Here is a 19,526-nt window from a genome sequence, read left to right as displayed (position 1 = left end):
AAGAATTAGGAGACATGACACATTTTTTTTTACAATTTGAATTCGACATTAAATATGAATCTGAAAAAGAAAATGCAGAAGGAAGCCGACTGCATATTTGATATCCATCTCTGAACCATCTAAAACTATGAGTTAAATGGTGTTTTCATTTTCTTAGATAAAATCATAGATGGCTAATAAAAATGATATATTGGAGACCATAGAATCCTAATTTTAAAAGGAGAAGAACAAAAATTAAACAGGTACAAGGTAATTTAAACAAAATGACAAGCAAGATTAATTCAAATATCTGAGAACAGGGAGAAAAGAAAATATACATATCACTAAATATGTTTTTACTTCAGTAAATTATTGTTACATACAGACATACAGACGTTCGATGCAAAAATTCTGGTGGCATCTGACAGCGTTCCGATCGTGCTACGCGATGTTCGAGCAAGACCTAACGCCGCCGACAAACTTCGATAGGATTCGATAGGATTCGATAGGATATAATGTTATATTTACATATAACCGCGTGGTATAGTGAGGGACAAGATCTATGCGAAATTTTAAAAACCGACCTACTGGTAATCCGATATTGATACCTATTGTAACACAGACCCCCAAAGAGACATTTACAGAGTTGTACTAATCTGTATCCAACATTCAAATAAAATTATCGGAGAAAGTGTTGAAGTTCGAATTATTAATTTGTGTACTTAAATGTTTTTACCAATTTATCGAAATACTGATTATTTTTAAAGTAAACTACCTCATAATATAGTATTTAGAAAAATTGACCTTCACCTTTTTTCAAAATTAAGACTGGCAAAATAAAATATTTTTTCAGTTACGAAAATAAAAATTTTCTTTTGGTGGATTTACAAGTTTTTTTATTAACCGTGCTAAGTTCGTCAATGAACAGTTAATATTAATATATTATACAGTGAGGTCCTAAAGTAATGAATAAATGTAATTTCTACGTAATTATAAAGTAGATGAAAACTACTGAATCAGGTCAATTTTTACACACAAAAATATACATATACAATATACAAATCATCAGTAAATATCTATCACCGTCCTAATATAATCGAATTAACAAAAACACCAATAATAATTTTTTCACACTTTATTTGCATTAATACCTAACTTAAAAGATTTAGATGTAGCAACTAACATCATGCTCTGAATATGCGCGTACTTCATACAGTGAATTTTATAAAAATTCACTCTCATCAATTTTTCCCAATCGAGCCTTAAGAAGTATAACTTTAAAAGTAGTTTTTATTTACTTACATGTCACATGCGATGCCACAAAAAGTTACCCATTGGTTTTTTTACTATTATAAATTAAATGGTATACTAGCCACTTCGGAAATTCATATTCATTTGAGATCTTCCAGTTAGAGTTAACAGTTATTCCAACTCATCGTCATTATCGTTCTGTTCATTACTCTCAGCCAAATTAATAATAATTTTCTTTAAGGCTGGGACATTTTTTATGTAATCTTTTTCAATCTTCTTTACATATTCTATTGCATTTTGCCAGTTTTGAGCACTGAGATATTTTTGATTATGTTTTTATTAGTTTGACAGTACTTTGGGCATCTTTTGGAGGTGTGTTGTTCCTCCGGACATGTTTTTTTAACTGGGTCCATAGCAATTCTATGGGATTCAACACACAGTAATATGGAGGTAATCTTAAAACCATATGTCCATTGTTAGTGGCTAATTTATCTACAATATGTTCTTTAGTTACGACTTTTGTATGAAGAACCTGGATTAGTTAATCTTTGGTGTAATTATCCTTAAAATATAGGTCTTCGGCTATTAAAAATTCTTGAATTTCATCCTTCCTACTCTGTTCGGTTGGAATTTTTTTAATGCATCTGGAGTGATACGATGCATTGTCCATAACAATCACGCTTTTTTCTTTTAAATTTGGGAGTAATGTATTCTCAAACCACGATTCAAAAAGCGTCCCTTCGATGTCTTGGTGGTAGTCTAGTAGAGAACTGTCTTTAATAATTTTGGAACTCAATAATAACGCATCGTTCGCCCATCCATGTTGTCCTCCGCAATGTAATATGTAAATTCGCTTGCCTCTAGAATGGGGTAAATCTATTTGCCATTTTCTTGTACCGTTTGTCCAGGATTTATCTATCGCTTCGTGAGAATCAAACCAAGTCTCGTCCAGATAATAAATTTCTCGACACTTACTGCGGTATTGTGAATTTTTTTCGATATATTCATTCCTCCATTTTATTAGGCGGCCACTCTCCATTATGGTTTGTCTCTTATTGACAGTTTTATATTTACAACCATTTTTGGTCAAAAATCTTCCCAAAGTCTTTGTGGAACAATCCTCAACAATATATTTTTCTTTTAATTTTGCCATGATATTGTTTAGGTTAGGCATAACTATAGCTGCATACATATTATATATTGTCTCACTAATAGGTTCCAAGAGGTGAGGTTGAATTTTTTTAGAGCTTCCCAAATCGTTTCTTGTTGTTCTACTTTTCGAACCTGTCTTTATTAAACGGTACACTGTTGCACAAGAAATTTTTGGTAAAACCGCCGTTTGCTTAACAGCTTCATATTTGGTCATTTTTTTAGAAAGTCCATCAAATACATCTAACACCATATTTTACACAGCTACACACAAATTCTTCCTTTGCTGAGTACTTGGCCCCGCACTTTCATCTTCATCTTCTAAATTATCCGTAGGTTCTTTTTCGTCAGGTAAGCGCACATCACTTTACCATGGCCGCCACATATTTTTCTTTGATAAATACTAAATATATCACATTTTTGTTCGACAAACTCTGGCTGAAAGAACCACAAAATATACTGCTTAAGAATGACTAATTCCGTTATTTAAATATTGTGACAATGATCCCACCCCATTTAATTATTCTACGAAAATGTACTTATTAAGTACTTAGCCATTACCGGAAATATAAAATTGTTTGTAAATTTGTATTTAGGTCAACCGCAGGAATTTCTCTTAATTATTTTTAAATGTTATAAACAACGAGATCATATTTTTGATAACATTTTACAAAAGTATTTAATGACGATGATTTGGAATAAATTTTACTTCTTTTTGTGTATATCAATAATTAGTGTTCATTGACGAACCCACAAAACAAAATGTCTACTTATTTTCGTAACTGAAAATCCTAAGTATAGAAAAAAGATGAACGCAAGTATTTTTTTAATAGTATATTGCGAGATTGTTTACTGCTAAAAACCATTGTTCCGATCAATTTGTAAAAACATTTAAGCAAACTAATAATTCAAAATTCAACACTGCTCCGGTAATTTTATTTGAATGTTGGATAAAGCTTAGTACAACTCTGTAATGTCTGTCTAGGGGGCTGTGTTATAATAGGTATCAATAGCGGATTATCAGCAGGTTGGTCTTTAAAATTTCGCATAGATCTTGTCCCTTACTATAGAAGTGTACGTATCGGACCGAATAGAGGGGAAAAGGAACAGAGAATTTTTGGACGATGAAACAAAATTTCCCAAATATTTGTCCAGTAGGTACTCTTTTTTTCTTTTTTTTTTCTTTAAAAGCTGCGGTAAGCAGACAAGCATCTGCTCCACAAAAATATCGTTTGTGATTAAGTGATTAATTTCAGGCCAGGCACGGACGGATCCCGTCCAGAAAACGCCAATGTATAAATAATATACTCATAAGAGTACATTATTGTTTTTTTTTTGGCGGGCACTGTCATAACACGGAACGGACATGGCACGGATATGTATAAATCGACCTTAAAAAGATAAATTAAATTGTAGAAGGCAGTCGAAAATATAAATTTGTACGGTTAAAAAGACGTTAAAATAAATTAAAATTACATATTACAAATAACATTACGTTATCTAAAAAATATAATATACCTTTATAAGCATCTGGTTTAGGTTGTAATACGTATGGATAGGGACATTTACATTCCTTTTCGTGGCAATCACAATCGCCCTTTTTTGTTACGCAAGATTTTTTTAACTTCTTTTTTTCCTTTACGTAAGTTACCATTTTCTGTTTGGATGGAGGTAAAGCTAGAATCATTTTTTAAAAATAATTTAATAAAGCATTGAGTGATGAAAAGGTTTTATATTCCCTAAGAGGGTTTTCAGACGAGGATACTGTATGCGAGATACTGTATGTGAGATACAGAATTTTCGATGGCGGCTGTATCGGATTCACGGGCATGCTCGTCAGTATGAAAATAGTAGCAGTGCAGTGCGGTTATATTTTTGGATTATGGATGTAGAAGAGTGTGTTATGCTGTGGTACATATTAAATAAAAAGAAACTGAAAAGACGACGTAATTTGTGGGTTCATCCTATTGTAGAATTAAGAGAAACCAAGGGAACGTATAGTTTGCTGTATCAAGATTTATTGCAAGATCCATCGAAGTTTTTTAATTATTTTCGAATGTCTGTGAAGTCGTTTGAAGAACTTCACAAAATTTTGGAAATTCAATTGAGTAAAAAAGACACAACTATGCGTAGAATTATTTCATCAAAAGAACGGCTTTCTATGACTTTTTAAAGTTAAAGTCTATGACTTAAATTTAAAATAAATATGTGTACTTATCTCCAATTTGTAAATTGTTTACCTCGCCCTAAATAAAAAATGACCGTATTCCTTTCACAATAATGTAGTTTGATATTCGTTAAATAATCAAAATTCCAATTAGCAAACTTTTAAAACTAAACTGTATACGTATGAAACAAAATATTAAACTATTCTACTATGTATTTATAATAAAAACATGTTTATTTCTTACCATATTTATTTTGCTGTACTGCAGTCATGGCCTCAAAATTGTCGCTTAGAATTTTCGACCCAGCACTCCTACTTTTTATTTCTATTGCAGTAATCTGGCGATGCTGTATCCCATAGACAGGGATTTGATTGTACCAAACAAATAAATTTGTCACTATCAAATACAGTACGCTCCATTATTTAACTATATTCAGAAAACACCGTCTTTCTTTTGTTGCTCATTCACAATTATTCGACAGAAAATCGCGGGTCTATGGAATGTGGTGCAAAAGTATTCGTGTCTGAAAGCGTTCATTTAACGTAATGTTTCTTCTGTATCTGGGATACGCATTCACTCGTCGGTGACAGGAAGGTCCGAGATACTGAATTCGGTATCTCGCATACTGTATCTCTCGCGCGTCTCGTGTGAAAAGCTCCATTTGAGTCTATGTAATATCTGCGTCTCGGATACGCGTATCTCGGATACAGTATCCTCGTCTGAAAGGGGGCTAAGTCTATAGAATTATTGAACACACGTAATAAGGATTGGGAAAAATAGCGTTTTATCTTGCATGTTGTTCAAGCTACGGTAATTTTAAGAGTTGAAATTCGAGTCGTAGGATCTACAATACAGAGATATCAGAAACCACAACGGTTACTCAGGTGTCAGGTAGCAAATCAAGGAGAGCGTAGGCACTTCTGTTAACGCGTTGTTGCAAATAGTAAAACTCAATTTAAAAAGCACTATGTAGAAAAAATGTTGCAGTAATTTTGCAACAATGCCAAATAAAATCGTCGGATAAGTATTTATTTTGAATACATTTAATATTTTTTAATAAAAGGTGCTTCGGGGTAAGATGAATCGAAATCACGTCGCCGGTAGCGCTTTCGCTCGCTTTACAGATTAGTTGTATGGTACCCAAGTTACAGCTTGTCAAATTTAAGGTGATACTTGACAAATTTGTCCACTTGCGTAGAAAATTAAGTGAGAACGCATTCGGAGGAAAAGAGATACATAATGCGCTCGGTCTCTTCGCCTCGTTGGTACACTCCATACTACAAGTTTACAGAGAGTGACCTTATTTATTAGTGGAACTTCTATGATATGTCTATATTGTATGTTATTTTGACGTTTCAATTTTTCCTTCGGACATTTTTCTCAAAATACAAAATATTTTGTTTTTGTTACTTATTAAAAAAAATTCTTCTAATAAATATATTTTATTTGACTCATTAATATTGACCATTCAGTCATGTTGAAGCGGCAGTTTTTTCGAACACTTTTATAAATGTCTCGTTCTGTAATTTTATAAACGGAATATTGGCGAGATGAAAGCTTTACATTTGCGTTACAGTAAACTGTACAAAAATAAAAGAACAGTAGTTCTAAATTTTAGTAAGTCACAAATATTTTAATCTGTTTATTTCTTTACAATAGAATAATACCAGCCCCGTTGGGATGGCTGTCAACATCCGGTATTTAGGTACTAAACTGTATAACTTTATTAACTTTCCCGAATATTTTATTTTTGTAAGGAGATTTTGTAGAAAGATATCCTATAAAATATATCTCAAATAGTGACTGAGTTGTCAATATGAATAAGTCAGATAAAATAAAATTATTAGAAGAATTTTTTTACGAGGTAACAAAAACAAAATTTGTTTAATTTATTGGTATTTCGTATTTTGAGTTAACGATTTCCAAAGTGGAACTCGAAACTTCAAAATAAACTTATTTTAAACTAAAATTGTGGCTTATTCCCAATAAAAATAGTAAATTACAATAGTATGCCATAAGAAAATAGATTAAGAATAATTTTTATTTTAAATAAAAACACACACACACAAGCGTACAACCCAGCTCCTACAGAGATATGTGTGTTAACTATTCCTTCATTTCGTCTTCTCTACACCCCTTAGTGGGACATTTTTGCACTTGGACATAGTGGTATAATGCATTGTCTATAACCAATACACTACGGGCTGGTATATTAGGAATAAGTTTTTCATGAATCCATTTTTTATAATTATTATAGATCATTTCGCTATGATAATCTCCAGACTTCGTACCAGATTTAAATGTCAAACATGCGTTTTTTATGAACCGGTGTGAACAATAATCAGCCTTTGCCCTTTGGATACTGGCTTGTGCAAACCTTCGGTGGTATTGTCTCTCCAGTATCTGTTATGGGTATGAGAGGAATGAATATAAGTTTCATCCATGTAAATTATGGGCCGATTTTTTTCCCTATATTGTTTAATATTTCTGAGAAACTTCCTCCGAAGCCCTTTTTCCGGAGTTTTCCATTAGGATTTTTCTGTTATTCTTCGCTTTCTTCCATCGAAATCCCATATCTCTCATCACTTTTCTCAAAGTTTCATGCGACCCTGTATAAATATTGTCTTCATTATTTTTTTTTTGTTATATGTCGCAATGTAGGAACTCGTTTTTCTGTGAAATAATAATTTATTATTATACGCCGAAGTAAACCTTTGTCAAAATCGCCCAAGTTGGATTTTGGGGCAGATCTCATTCTTTTGTTAGGCGTCGAAAATGATGTAGAAGCACCTTCTTCTGTATTTTTTAGTTCACGAGAGATCCGTTTTATAGTGGCTATACTTATTCCAGTTGCTAAGGAAGCACGCTCTTGAACTTTTTTTAAAATCTTTAACATGCGGATTTTGCATCGCTTCTCTCTGCATAAAAATAATTACATTTCCTCCCTCGTTACTATTACTATTATCTCCCTCGTTTGTCCAGACAAGACTTTGCCTTCTAATTTTGAATGAAAATCCATGTTTATAATTTAAAATACTTAACAATAATTATTTAAAAAGTCAAATCTATTGTAATACGATATTTATTTAACACACAGTAACTTTAAACATAAGTAAAATAAAAAAAACTTTGTCGCAGACTATACAAGTACCTTGCACTTCGAAGGGTCAAGAAATAATAAGGACGAATTGTGTTATGGTCGAATGCGCATCATGGGTGGAGCCTAATTTCAAATCGGCCAAGTATCACGTTAAATTTGACAAGTAATAACAGCGTTGTTACTTGCAATTATTTTAGAAAGTGAATATTCTTAAATTAAGTCTGTTTTTTTGCTAAATTTAGCTATTCGGTCTTGGCTCACAGAAAATAAATCCGCATTCGAGTTGAATACACATATTTTACTATTTAATACCGACCCATTTTGTTACTCAGCTGTTGGCTCTGTGCCTACAAAACATAACCTTATAATATTCGTAGATTTCCATAAAAATCCGATCCTGTCTCATTAAGGGGAAGTTCGCATTTGTTATATGCATATGGAAATATTTTAATACCGATCTTGCCCTGTGCATTATGTGTCATTTCTTTATGAACAGTTCTAAACTAAGATGGCTAATATATATTTTCTTCTTCTTCTTCTTCTTCGTCTAGCCATTCACGTCCACATCTGAACATAAGCCTCTTCAAGTCTTCCTTTCCATTGTTTTTTTATTGTACGCTACTTGTAGCCAATTTTTCCCTGCAGTCCTTTTCAGATCATCTGTCCATCTCATAGGAGGTCTGCCTCTGGGTCTTTTGTGTTGGTATGGTCTCCAGGTTAAAATTGATCTGTGCCATTCGTTTAGATCGCTCCTAGCTACATGTCCAGCGTATTTCCATTTCAACTTTAATGATTTTTGCACCACATCGGTGACTTTGGTTTTCTGTCTTATCCATGTGTTTGTTTTCTTGTCCTTAAGTGATATACCTAGCATTGCTCTTTCCATCGCGTGTTGAGTGACTCTAAGTATATTCATATTCTTTTTTGTGATTGTCCATGTTTGTGCCGCATAAGTTAATCATAATAATTTAGATCTAAGATGTAATTGAATTTGTTGATTTCTGAGTATATAGTTCAGTTTACCGAATGCTGCCCAAGCTAACTTTCTTCTTGTTTTTATTTCTTCAGTTTGAATTTCCCTATTTAGTATTATTTTTTGTCTATATATATATATTGAAGTATATATATTCTTCAACTTTTTCTATAACTTTATCGTTTATTATTGTCACGGTGTCTTCGGAGTGCATGACTTTTGTTTGGTTTAAATTCATTTTCAGTCCTATTTTAGAAGATTCGGTATGTAGTTCTAAAAGCATGGTTTGCATTTCTTGTAGGTCAGTAGCTATCAGGATTATGGCATCTGCAAATCGTAGATTACTGAGGTAGCGGCCATTGATGTTTATTCCCTTATATTTCCAATTTAGGTTTTTAAAAACGTCCTCCAAAACTAAGGTGAACAGTTTGGGTGATAAAGTATCTCCCTGTTTGACTCCCCATGTTTAATTGTACAGGGTTCGTGTGTTCATTTTCATTTAGGTAGTATGTAGCTGTAGCTTGGTTCATAGTTTCTTTTATTAAGTTAATATATCTGCTGTCTATTCTACAATTTTGCATTGCGTTTATTACGGCCGTGTGTTCTATGGTATCGAAAGCTTTTTCGTAGTCTACAAATGCTAGGAAAACTGGAAACTTGTATTCGTTACATTTTTCTATTAATATTTTTGTAGTTAACAGGTGATCGGAAGTTGAATAGCCTTTTCTAAAACCTGCCTATTCATATGGTTGGTATTCGTCTAATTTCCTTGTTAGTCGAGTAGTTATGACTTTGGTGAGTATTTTAAACAGGTGTGACAGTAGGCTGATGGGTCTGTAGTTTTCCAATTTTCGACTATCACCTTTCTTGTGTAATAAGATTACTTTAGAGTTGTTCTAGCTCTTAGGGACTTTGCCCTGATGTAAACAATTGTCCACGAGCTTAGTTACAATTGCAATTGGTTCCTTACCTCCTTCTAATATCATATCTGTGGTAATACTATCTTCTCCAGCACCTTTATTTCTCTTCATGTTTTCCAATGCTGTAGTTACCTCTGAAATTGTTACTTTTGGCATTATTTCTGATCCAACATTTTTTATTAATTTCCGTGCTGGTCTCATCTCATCATCTTGTTGATGTGTTCTGTAAAGTTCTGTGTAAAATGCTTCTATTCGTGTCAGTATGTTTTCTCTAGTTGTGATTTCATTTTCGTCTTTTCCCATTAATGATATATTATATTTTCTTACATATATACCCATATATTTTCTTACAGCAGTCATAATGGTTAGTGTATATGTCAGAAAATGAGAAAGAGCTATGAAGTATACTTAAGAAGATTAAAATGTTGCTATCGATGAAGATAGAGGCGTGTTAACTGTTCATGGTTCTTCACGAAAATACGGAATACCTAAGAGTAATTTGCATAATCATATAGCTGAAAAAACTGGTATTAAAAGTCAATCACTGGGTAGAAACCTGGTCATTCCACTTGTCCAAGAAGCAATGTTAGCGGATGATCTCCAAAGATTAGAATGATGGGGGTTTGGCCTTTCGCGGAAAGAAGTGATTCTTCCAGTGGCCCAGTTTGTCATCCAAATTGAATTAAAAACCCTTAAAAACAAAATCCCGGGTCTGATTGGTTCACAGCCTTTAAAGTACGTCATAATTTAACAATAAAAACCCCACAGCCCGTAAAGTTTGCTTGTAAATAAATGACATTTGTTATTGGGGATTATTTCAAATTATTGAAGGCAAGCTTTGATGACTAGAAACCTACCCAAAATATGGAATTTGGATGAGACCAGTTTGTCGATGGATCCCTTAAAGACAAAAGTAGTTGGAGGAAAAGGTGCAGTGTGTTCACGAATAACAAGTGGTCCGGGAAAAGAGAATGTAACAATTTTATCAACAGTTAGTGCCACTGGAGTGAAAAGTTCTCCGCTCATCATTTTTAAAGGAAAATACGTCTGGGATCAGTATACAGCAAGTAAAGATGACGGCTTTGAAATAAATGGATGGAAGCATACATATTCCTAAATATTTTATTCTAGTAAAACTTTCATTCTTACTATAGGTCCTGAGAGACCTGTACGACTTATGTATGATGGTCATAGTACACATTTGGACCCCAGAGTGGTACAACTGTTTATAGAGAATATCATTGCAATACTATTGCAGCTATCCGCGCACACCTCACACCTTCTCCAGCCACTTGACTTAACAGCCACTTTTTAGAAGTCGAGCCGAATGAAGCTTCGTTTCAAGATCTTTTACTGGACACAGTTAAGCAGCATACAAGAAGTGATAACTCTGCAAGAGGTTAAGGAAACAATTGCAAAATTAGAGTCAATTAAGGAGCAAAAAGGTTTTAAGACAGAGAATAAAATTAATAATAGAATAATCAGTAGCAAAAGTGAAGGAAATAATAGATAGTTAGGAGACAGGAGATAGTTAGCAAACAAAATTTTTTAAAAGATGACGTTAAGATAGTCGGAGATAATATAGTACTGAATATAAATGAGTGCTAGGACTTAACCGCATCATGAAAAGAATAGAAATAGTCCGGGCAACGTTTGTAAAATAAGAAATATTCTTTGCAGCCAGATTTCAGTCTTGAACTCCGTTTTAGAATGAGGTATTGTTATATCTTTGCAATACTACTATATGGAGTAGAGGTGTAGACGCTAATTGGACTACGTTTAAACGTTTGGAAACTTTTGATGAGAAAAAGAGATTAATAATGATAATCTTGATAGACAAGAAGGGATTACTAATGATAATCTGGACAGACAAGGTTAGAAATCAGGAGATCCTAAGAAAGAGGAACCAAATAACAAAACTGGTTAATGTAATAAAAACCCAAGCTGGATACATTAGTCACTTTATGAGAAATCATGAAAAATATAAGGTATACGTATATAAATGGAAACTTTTTAAATAAATAAATTATTATTTGTTTTGTTATAAAATAAACATAATTTTTTTCACGTATATAAATGTAGCTCACTACTTTGAACAGGTCAACAGAAAAGTTAATTAAAAAAGCTTATTAAAATATTAGATATGTGCAAATACTTACCATAGTATTTTTCCTTTTGTTCTACTGGGGTCAATTTAGTTATTACTTCAGTTTTTTTAGTTGATTTCTTTTTAACATCACTAGTTGGTACATCTAATTGAATATCTGAATAGTTACATATTTGACATCCTGTTTTAACGTTTTTCTAAAATAATAAATAATATAGATAAATATAGATGAACCTAATAAATAATATACACTTGAGTACAAAATAATCGACTCAAAATTATTTTGCAATAGTACGTCTCCTATTTACAGTCCACAGCACTCTATTTTCCCAGTCACCTTCTCTGAGGTCTCTATCTATCATAGCATTTCCTATGTATGTTTTGCATATTGGAGCAGGTCTTCTCTTCGTCTTCTCCCCGGCGGGTCCCAGTCCAATATTCTTTTCGGCCACCTGTGCTCTGGCATTAATTCAACATCCCGTACTACTGCAGGGCTCTGTACTTCCATTCTGTTCCATATTTCCTCTGTTATTATTCTATCCGTTCTGGTATTCTTTCTCCTGATGTCAATCGAATTCTAGCTTCGCCGTTTTTAAAAAAATTTAAAACTGTTTGCCCTTGTATCGTGTAGTGTTAATGTACAATTTTATGGTTATGATATTCTCAAAGATTGTTGGATAGGCCAAATTTGACGAAATGCCCCTAAAGATGATCTAGGAAGCAAAAGTACTTGGGCAAGATTGAATTAATAAACTGTGCTCGATATCTGCCTTTCATTTGATCAAAGTTCATTTATTCGAGCATTCAACCTCATATCACTTTAATTCGAATAGGTTGAGAAAATTAATTAACTTCTTTTATATACTGACGTTTTAATGACAAGAAAATATTTGATGAATTTAGAATGAGAAATTATGATAAAATATGAATTTAAATAGTGAGATTCAGCATATAGCACAAAACAAAATTTCTGTTTCAGAAAGATAGGTCTCTCTACTAAATTTCCCACCATGTGGGCAAGTAGACATGATACATGATACATAAGCGCCATCTACTTTAGATGCCGCAAAATAAACACTTTTGTTTTAATATCATTAATAAGTCATGTTCTCAAATTTTTGTTGACAATAACACATAGTAGCATTTAGTCTCATAAATAAAAACCTGGAAGAATGAATAGATAATGTCAGTTTGGATTCAGAACGGATCAGGAACAATAGATACGTTGTTTGCTATTACTGTGATAGCTCAAAGATGCATGGATATTAATGGGGAAGTGCGTGTTCGTTACGTTAGTTTTTGAGAAAGTATCCGACAAAGTAAGACAAGAAAAATTAATCAATATTCTAAAGAAAAAAAACAGACAAAAAGTACTCAAGAATAATAACAAACCTTTACTGGAATCAAAGAACAAACAATGTAATACCTAGCCTAACTAACCTAGCACAGAAATTGAAATCAAGATGCTAACTTACTTTTACTTTTTCCAATTTATTGGCTTTAATTTCTTTTATAAGAGATGTCCAAAGTGCTCTGTATTCTGCGTGTATATTATCAGTTGCCCTTTTCACTGCTTCTTCTATTTCTAGATTTTTTTTATCATGTGTTAGATCTGAATCTGTGCGATGTGAGTCTACTGTTTCTCGTATTATATTTGCTTTTATAGGCTGTAAGTTTCGTTCCATGACAGCTTTCCAAAATTCTATACATTTTTCTGTTTCTGCGGTGTTTTGATGTTCATCAAAAGAGAAAGTCTGAAGAATAAAAAGTAAAATCTTTTGTTAAAACAAACCTAAAATACAGTCTTAGCCTAATTGCATATTCTGAACCTTAAAAATTAATAAATTTCTGGATAATCAACTCAGACACGTGCTCATAGTTTATATTTTTTTAATGGCCTAATCATTGAAAATGGAGGACAGATGCTATTTTGTAAGATATTTTAAATATGGAATCATCAGGCAAGTAATACCTTAAAACACTGTTTTTTCCTACATAATTGTATGTTTCATCCCCAAAAAACTGAACATATTCACTTCAATTATTATTATTATAAAGGCTGAAGACAAAACACTTAGAATGGAAGGTGCACAGATGAAACTTGCTATTGCGTTATAAATTGATACGTTTTCTGTGGGTTCAGGAATTATATGAAATACGTAGTTTAGATTTACAACTTTCGGCTTACTTCGTGGCGTTAGTTGCATCCAGCGGCGGCTCGTGGCCTAAAAAAGTGGTGAAGATGAGGAAAGCTTGCCGGACCAAAAGGAGGTTTGGTACCTACGTCGCGCCCAAAACTCATTAAAAATTTGTTAAAAAAATGTATACAGTTTAGGGCCCTAATAACTTGAAAACAGTTTTTTAGGGCACTTATACTAGATACGATTCGTTCTGCTTGCCTGGGGTATTTTAGTTCTGAACCTTGACATTTCATTGAGGGTTTTTTGGCGATTAAATCACCACGCCTGCTTAAACGGGTTGGTGAGTTTCGATTCAGCCGCCCACTCTGAGTCAGATGCTGATTGCAGCCGACCACTCTGGATCAGACGCAGATGTTTAAAATACTGGCTGGTCGACCATATAAAAGAACATCCCTTTTATCTTCATTTTTCTAGTGCCTAAATAGAGTCTCTAATATATTACACACCGAGTCATTAATTTAGCCACCATTTAATATAGTCTTCTGCAGGTCATCATGCAGGGTAGAGTCGATGGCAAAAATCATGGCTGCGAAATATTCGAGACTGGACAAACATGCCAGAGAAATGTATTAATAAAGTGCACTAAACAAATAAAATTAATACTGTGACTAAACTAAACTAATAAATACTATACTATACACTATACTATATAAAAAATATCTATATAATAGATTAAATTTCAAAATATTGTTATTACTGAGAGAAATTTCCGAAAAATAGGAATACCAAATACACATCCAACAGTGGGTGAAGACGAATAATATATTTATAGTCGGAACTGCACTCACCAGTTTTCTCAGCTATCACTAAGGATAGGCTGACGTAACGTTGCCATGGCAACCGTGAAGGCTCATGCAGATGCATTTCGAATTTCAAAAATTATATTCACCTATGGTGGAGCAGTACGGCAAGAGATAAGGGCTTGCGGCTTGGTGATACTCCTCCATAGATCCCTACCGGAAGGGTGTGTGTCGCCTAAATACCGGGTATATATATATATATATATATATATATATATATATATATATATATATATATATATATATATATATATATATATATTCACCTATTCCTGAATCCTAAGATTCAGTACACGGCTAGTGACACAGGTCAGGACTTGACCGTCAAGTACGTACCGCTAATAAAGCTAGTTGTCTTTTTAATTTTTAGATTAATTAAAAGAGAATAAATAATTGATTTCAGAATTTAGATATAATAATGTTGCTTTCATTTTTTATTTATTTGTCTCAATTTAATTATATTTTTTTGGTGAACCTCACCTTCACCTACTTCACCTGGCCGGCCGCCGCTGGTTGCATCCTATATACAAGGTCGTTTATCTTCTTAGTAACCAAGTACGGTCCCTTCTAGAGCCGTTGCAACTTGAGACTTGGACCTTTCCTTCTGGTTGGTTGGTAAAGCCAAACTGCATCACCTTCCTTGAAGCTAACGGGAGTGGATTTGATGAAACCTAACCTTCATCCGGTCACTAGTGAGTTGTAGCTTATTCCTGGCGAAATCGTGGACTGTAACTAGTCGATCCTTTAGGCCGCTCGCATACTCGGGGAGTGTCTCTTGCCCCATCTCTCCGTCTGGTAGATTGCTATGTAGGAGATCGATATAAAGCTTCATCTTTCGACCAGTCAATAACATCGTTGAAGTGTAACCAGTTGATTCATGTTAGGAGCTTCGGTAGGCTAGCAGAAACAGAAGCACCAGTTTGTCTCAGTCTCTCTGATTTTCATGTACAAACAGGGACAAGTAGTTGTTGATGGTCTGGTATGTCTTTCTACCATGCCGTCGGACTGAGGATGAAGCAGTGTCGTTCTGGTCTTCTTAATTCTCAGCAAAATCATCATGGTCTTCCAAACGTCCGATTCGAAGTTGCGCCCCTGATCAAAATCAAGCAAAAGTGGAATTCCATGTCAGGCGGAATTGAGGACATTGTCAAGTAGGGCCTCGCCAACTGTGATTGCTTCTTGGTTGGGTAGTGCAATTACTTCTGGCCATTTAAAATAATAGTCCATAGCAACCATCATAATATGGTACGGCCATGTACAGAGAATGCCAGATGACAGGATTCCAAAACAGATTTTGACGTGGACACCACAAGGGAGAAGGAAAAGAGGAAGGCCGAGAAAAAGCTGGAGAGAGGGAATTGAAAAAGAACTAGAGGAAAGAGAAATCCTCCAGGCCTATGGCTGAATAGAGAAGAATGGCGGTTAGGAGTCGGAAGGCGTCGGAGAACGCTGTAAACCGATAGTAGTAGTAGTAGCAACCATCAAATACTTGTGTCCTAATGTTGTTACTAGAAATATTCCCAGAATGTCAACAGCAACTCGTTCCCATGGAGATGGTGATGTATTGTAGGGGTTGTCCCGTTTCGTTTTGGGTCCCTTCTTGGATGCACACAGGTCACATTGTTTACACTATTCTTCCAGATCTTGCCGACGAATAACCCAATAGTACCTCCCACGGACTCTGGCCAGAGTCTGATTGTCATTGATCTTAAAATGCCCCACGAAGCGGCTATCATGGAGTTGTGCAAGTACGTCCTTAACGCATGACTTTGGGAGAACAACTTGGGGCACTGTTCTTGTTCCCTCTGGACTCTCCCATATACGAGTGATGACGTTATCTCGCAGAGATAAGGAGTCACATTGAGGCCAATAGCCCTTCACTGCTTGCTCATATTTGGCAATTCCTTGCCACTGTCACTTAGCTCCTTTGTCCAGCCACTCACGGACTATTTTTAGATCTGGACCTTTATTCAGTTCAGCCTGGAGGTTATCTTTGGCTAGAGCTTCTTCGCCACTTCCGTCGTCTAGGGTTTTTAATTGTAGAATCTATTCCTCTCATTCTTCTTGCAATGATTTCAAATTTAGTGCTTGCAATGTTGCCATATTTACCATTTTTCTGATAGCATTCAGAAATCAAAAGGTATTAAATAAATAAAATTTTTCAGTGCCAAATAGTTTTGAAGTAATTCAGTAAATATAGAATGCTGTGATTTTGACATTATTTCATAAAAGTAACAATAGCTTGACGTTTATTAAACAGTTTTCTAAAATCAATCGTATTTATAACTAAACCTGACTGTTGTTTTATGTGTTTTTAAAAACTCTAGAGTAAAGATGGTTTTTAATGACAAAGAACGAATTACTGTTTAAATGATGAGGGGCTACGGCGACGAATAAGATCTTATAGTGAAGTAGCTACCTTGTTTAATGATATTTTCGAACAGGTAGACCAAAAACTGTTATAAATTATAGTAAAACTTTAGATTTAATGTAGAGTTTCGTAGGAAATTCACATAAATCCTTACGCAAAGCAGCACAAATACATGTTGCAGGTCATTCTTCAGTCTTGCGTGTATTACATAAGAATTCATTGAAACCATACAAAATCCAGTTGTTGCAAGAATTTAATGAAGATGACTACGACCGTAGATTACAGTTTACTGTACTAATGCTACTTAGAAATGAAATTGTACCTGCCTTGAAAAACAAGTTTGGAGCCAATTTGACTGAGATATGATTTTAGCAAGACGGAGTCTAGTTCATTTTGGTGTAAACGTTTGACGTTATTTAGCCTCCTCGTTCACCGGATTGGAATCCTAAAGATTATTTTTATGGGAATACTTGAGAAGTAGAATTTATAAAACTATACGAGCAAGTGTTGCAGAGCTAAGGCAAAGAATTATCGATGAATCCGTATTAATTTCTAGAGAAACATGCAGAAATGTAATAGACGCATTCTACCGTCGTTCAGGATACTGTCAAGTTAACATTGGATGACATTTTGAACACCTGATTAGGCAAACATTATTTTAGCAATGTAGTAAATTTTTAATTATTTTGTTCAAATTTAGTTGTATATAATTTGAATAAAAAAAATTATTGAGACCTTAACGGAAGTACCTTAACGGAAGATTCTGAATTTATTATATTTTCCGTTTCTTTTGTCGCTGATTGAATGCTGGCTTTTTGAACATTCGGTTTACTTTGACGGATTTCATTATCATTCATCCAAATATTTTCATCTTTGACATAATAAATTTTATCTCCTTTACGTCTAACTACCATTAAAGGATTTGACGTTGACGATTTATCGGACTTTTCAATAGTAGTAGTAGTTTCTCCAGTCAAAATTATAGATGCTTCTGATTCCATTTATTTTTGTATTTTTGAAATATGTCTGAAAATCACAAAAATTGTTCATATTAATCAACTAAAATGACTATATATTTTAATTATATAATTTTTTCTTATTTTAATTTAATCAAAACTGTTTTCAAATATAGTTCAAATTAATTATATATTACTGAATAATAGTCCAGTCGTCCCAGAGTTGACCCCTAAAAAGTCATACGAACAAGCTGAATTTTGCAAAGAATATTGATTTTGGGACCCCAAAAAGATGGCTTCCCCCTAAAACCACCCTCACAGGGGGTAAAAACGCAAAAAATCGATTTATTAAGAATCTGTTCATCGTAGAAAAAAAGGTTTCAAATAAAATATGTAGCTTCGATAATTTTAAACAAAAATGTTTATAAGCATTTTTTGTGTAGAATAAACAATATACAAAAATCTGCATCGGAGAAGTAGTATTATAGGTAGGTACTCTACAAATATGACGAATCATAACTATAACAGCAACAACCTACGGTTGGTAATTTCATTACAAATCAGAAGAAATACCAAAAAATAAACCCATTACATTATCCTTATAATAAAAGTATTTGTATGATGCAAATGACGTATCGTCAATGTGTCAAATCAATGTGAATCTGTCATAACAGTCATTCAAAATGTATTCAATACTTAAAATGTATTTTTATGCAATTCATTTTGTACTTACCAAAGTTAATAAGTATCCTCACACACAATAGGTATATCCCAGAAAAATCTTAATTCATATTAAAAACAACGTAAAATAAAATAAATAGGTATTGATGCCCAAGATGGTTTACAATTCTTCTATTTTTGATTTTTAACTTCAGTGCAAACGTCTCGTTTCAAAAAATTAACAAAAGTTTATGTTTAGTGAATGAAAACTAAGTATTTTGACAGTGTCATTGTAGAAAACATACAACACAAAAATAGCTACGACACCTTATTAATAACTTGATAAACTTACTGCTACAGACTCCTTTAATTGAAAAAAGAAAATTAATCATTAATAACAGAAGTTCGTATTCATTAATTTTAATTAAAAACTTTCCTAAGAACTAAAAACTAAGAACTAAGTACTTTTTTAATCAAAAACTACACAAGAAAGCCCTGAAATTAGTATTTCCACCACCAGAGAAAACACCCAATACCTTCTGCTTGATTACCTGTACAGGCAAGATATCAACAAAAATATAGCCAAACACATAAAAAAGAAAGGAATAACACCAGCTTTTAGAACAAACAACAACTTAGGCAAATATATTAAAAACGTCAAGATCCAAAATAAAAAGCACATACACAGTGGTGTATACAAAGTTTAATGTTTAATTATTTTATTATAAAAATATGTGTAACCTCGGAAACCTTTTTTTGATGGTGCTAGAAAGGTCACCAATGGAGACACTGCGGACGGCAGCCAGATGGTTGGTGGAGAGCGAGTCGTGGGTTCGAAACTAGCTTTTGGAACCAGGAATGGGTCCAACGGACGAAATAAGTAAAGATACG

General features: G+C 33.6%; 1 protein-coding gene across 3 annotated transcripts in view; it reads right to left on the bottom strand.

Annotated features, from left to right (window-relative positions):
- Positions 1-18,883, bottom strand: part of LOC140441231 (uncharacterized) — a 41,540-nt gene extending 22,657 nt beyond the window's left edge. The window contains exons 1-5 of one of the 3 annotated variants that reach the window (XM_072531815.1): positions 18,709-18,881; positions 17,769-18,045; positions 13,123-13,401; positions 11,700-11,844; positions 3,898-4,056 (exon numbers count right to left, since the gene is read on the bottom strand). In XM_072531815.1, coding sequence (XP_072387916.1) covers positions 3,898-4,056; positions 11,700-11,844; positions 13,123-13,401; positions 17,769-18,020 — 835 coding nt within the window. In that variant the 5' untranslated portion in view covers positions 18,021-18,045; positions 18,709-18,881. Of the gene's footprint in view, positions 1-3,897; positions 4,057-11,699; positions 11,845-13,122; positions 13,402-13,619; positions 13,762-17,768; positions 18,046-18,708 lie in introns of those variants that run through there. The other 2 variants (XM_072531816.1, XM_072531817.1) reach the window with 2 other exon arrangements.
- Positions 18,884-19,526: the final 643 nt, after the last annotated feature.

This window comes from Diabrotica undecimpunctata, chromosome 5 (genome assembly GCF_040954645.1).
Source record: "Diabrotica undecimpunctata isolate CICGRU chromosome 5, icDiaUnde3, whole genome shotgun sequence".
In the NCBI taxonomy this organism is placed as follows: Eukaryota; Metazoa; Arthropoda; class Insecta; order Coleoptera; family Chrysomelidae; genus Diabrotica; species Diabrotica undecimpunctata.
This window is presented reverse-complemented; position numbering and strand designations above follow the sequence as displayed.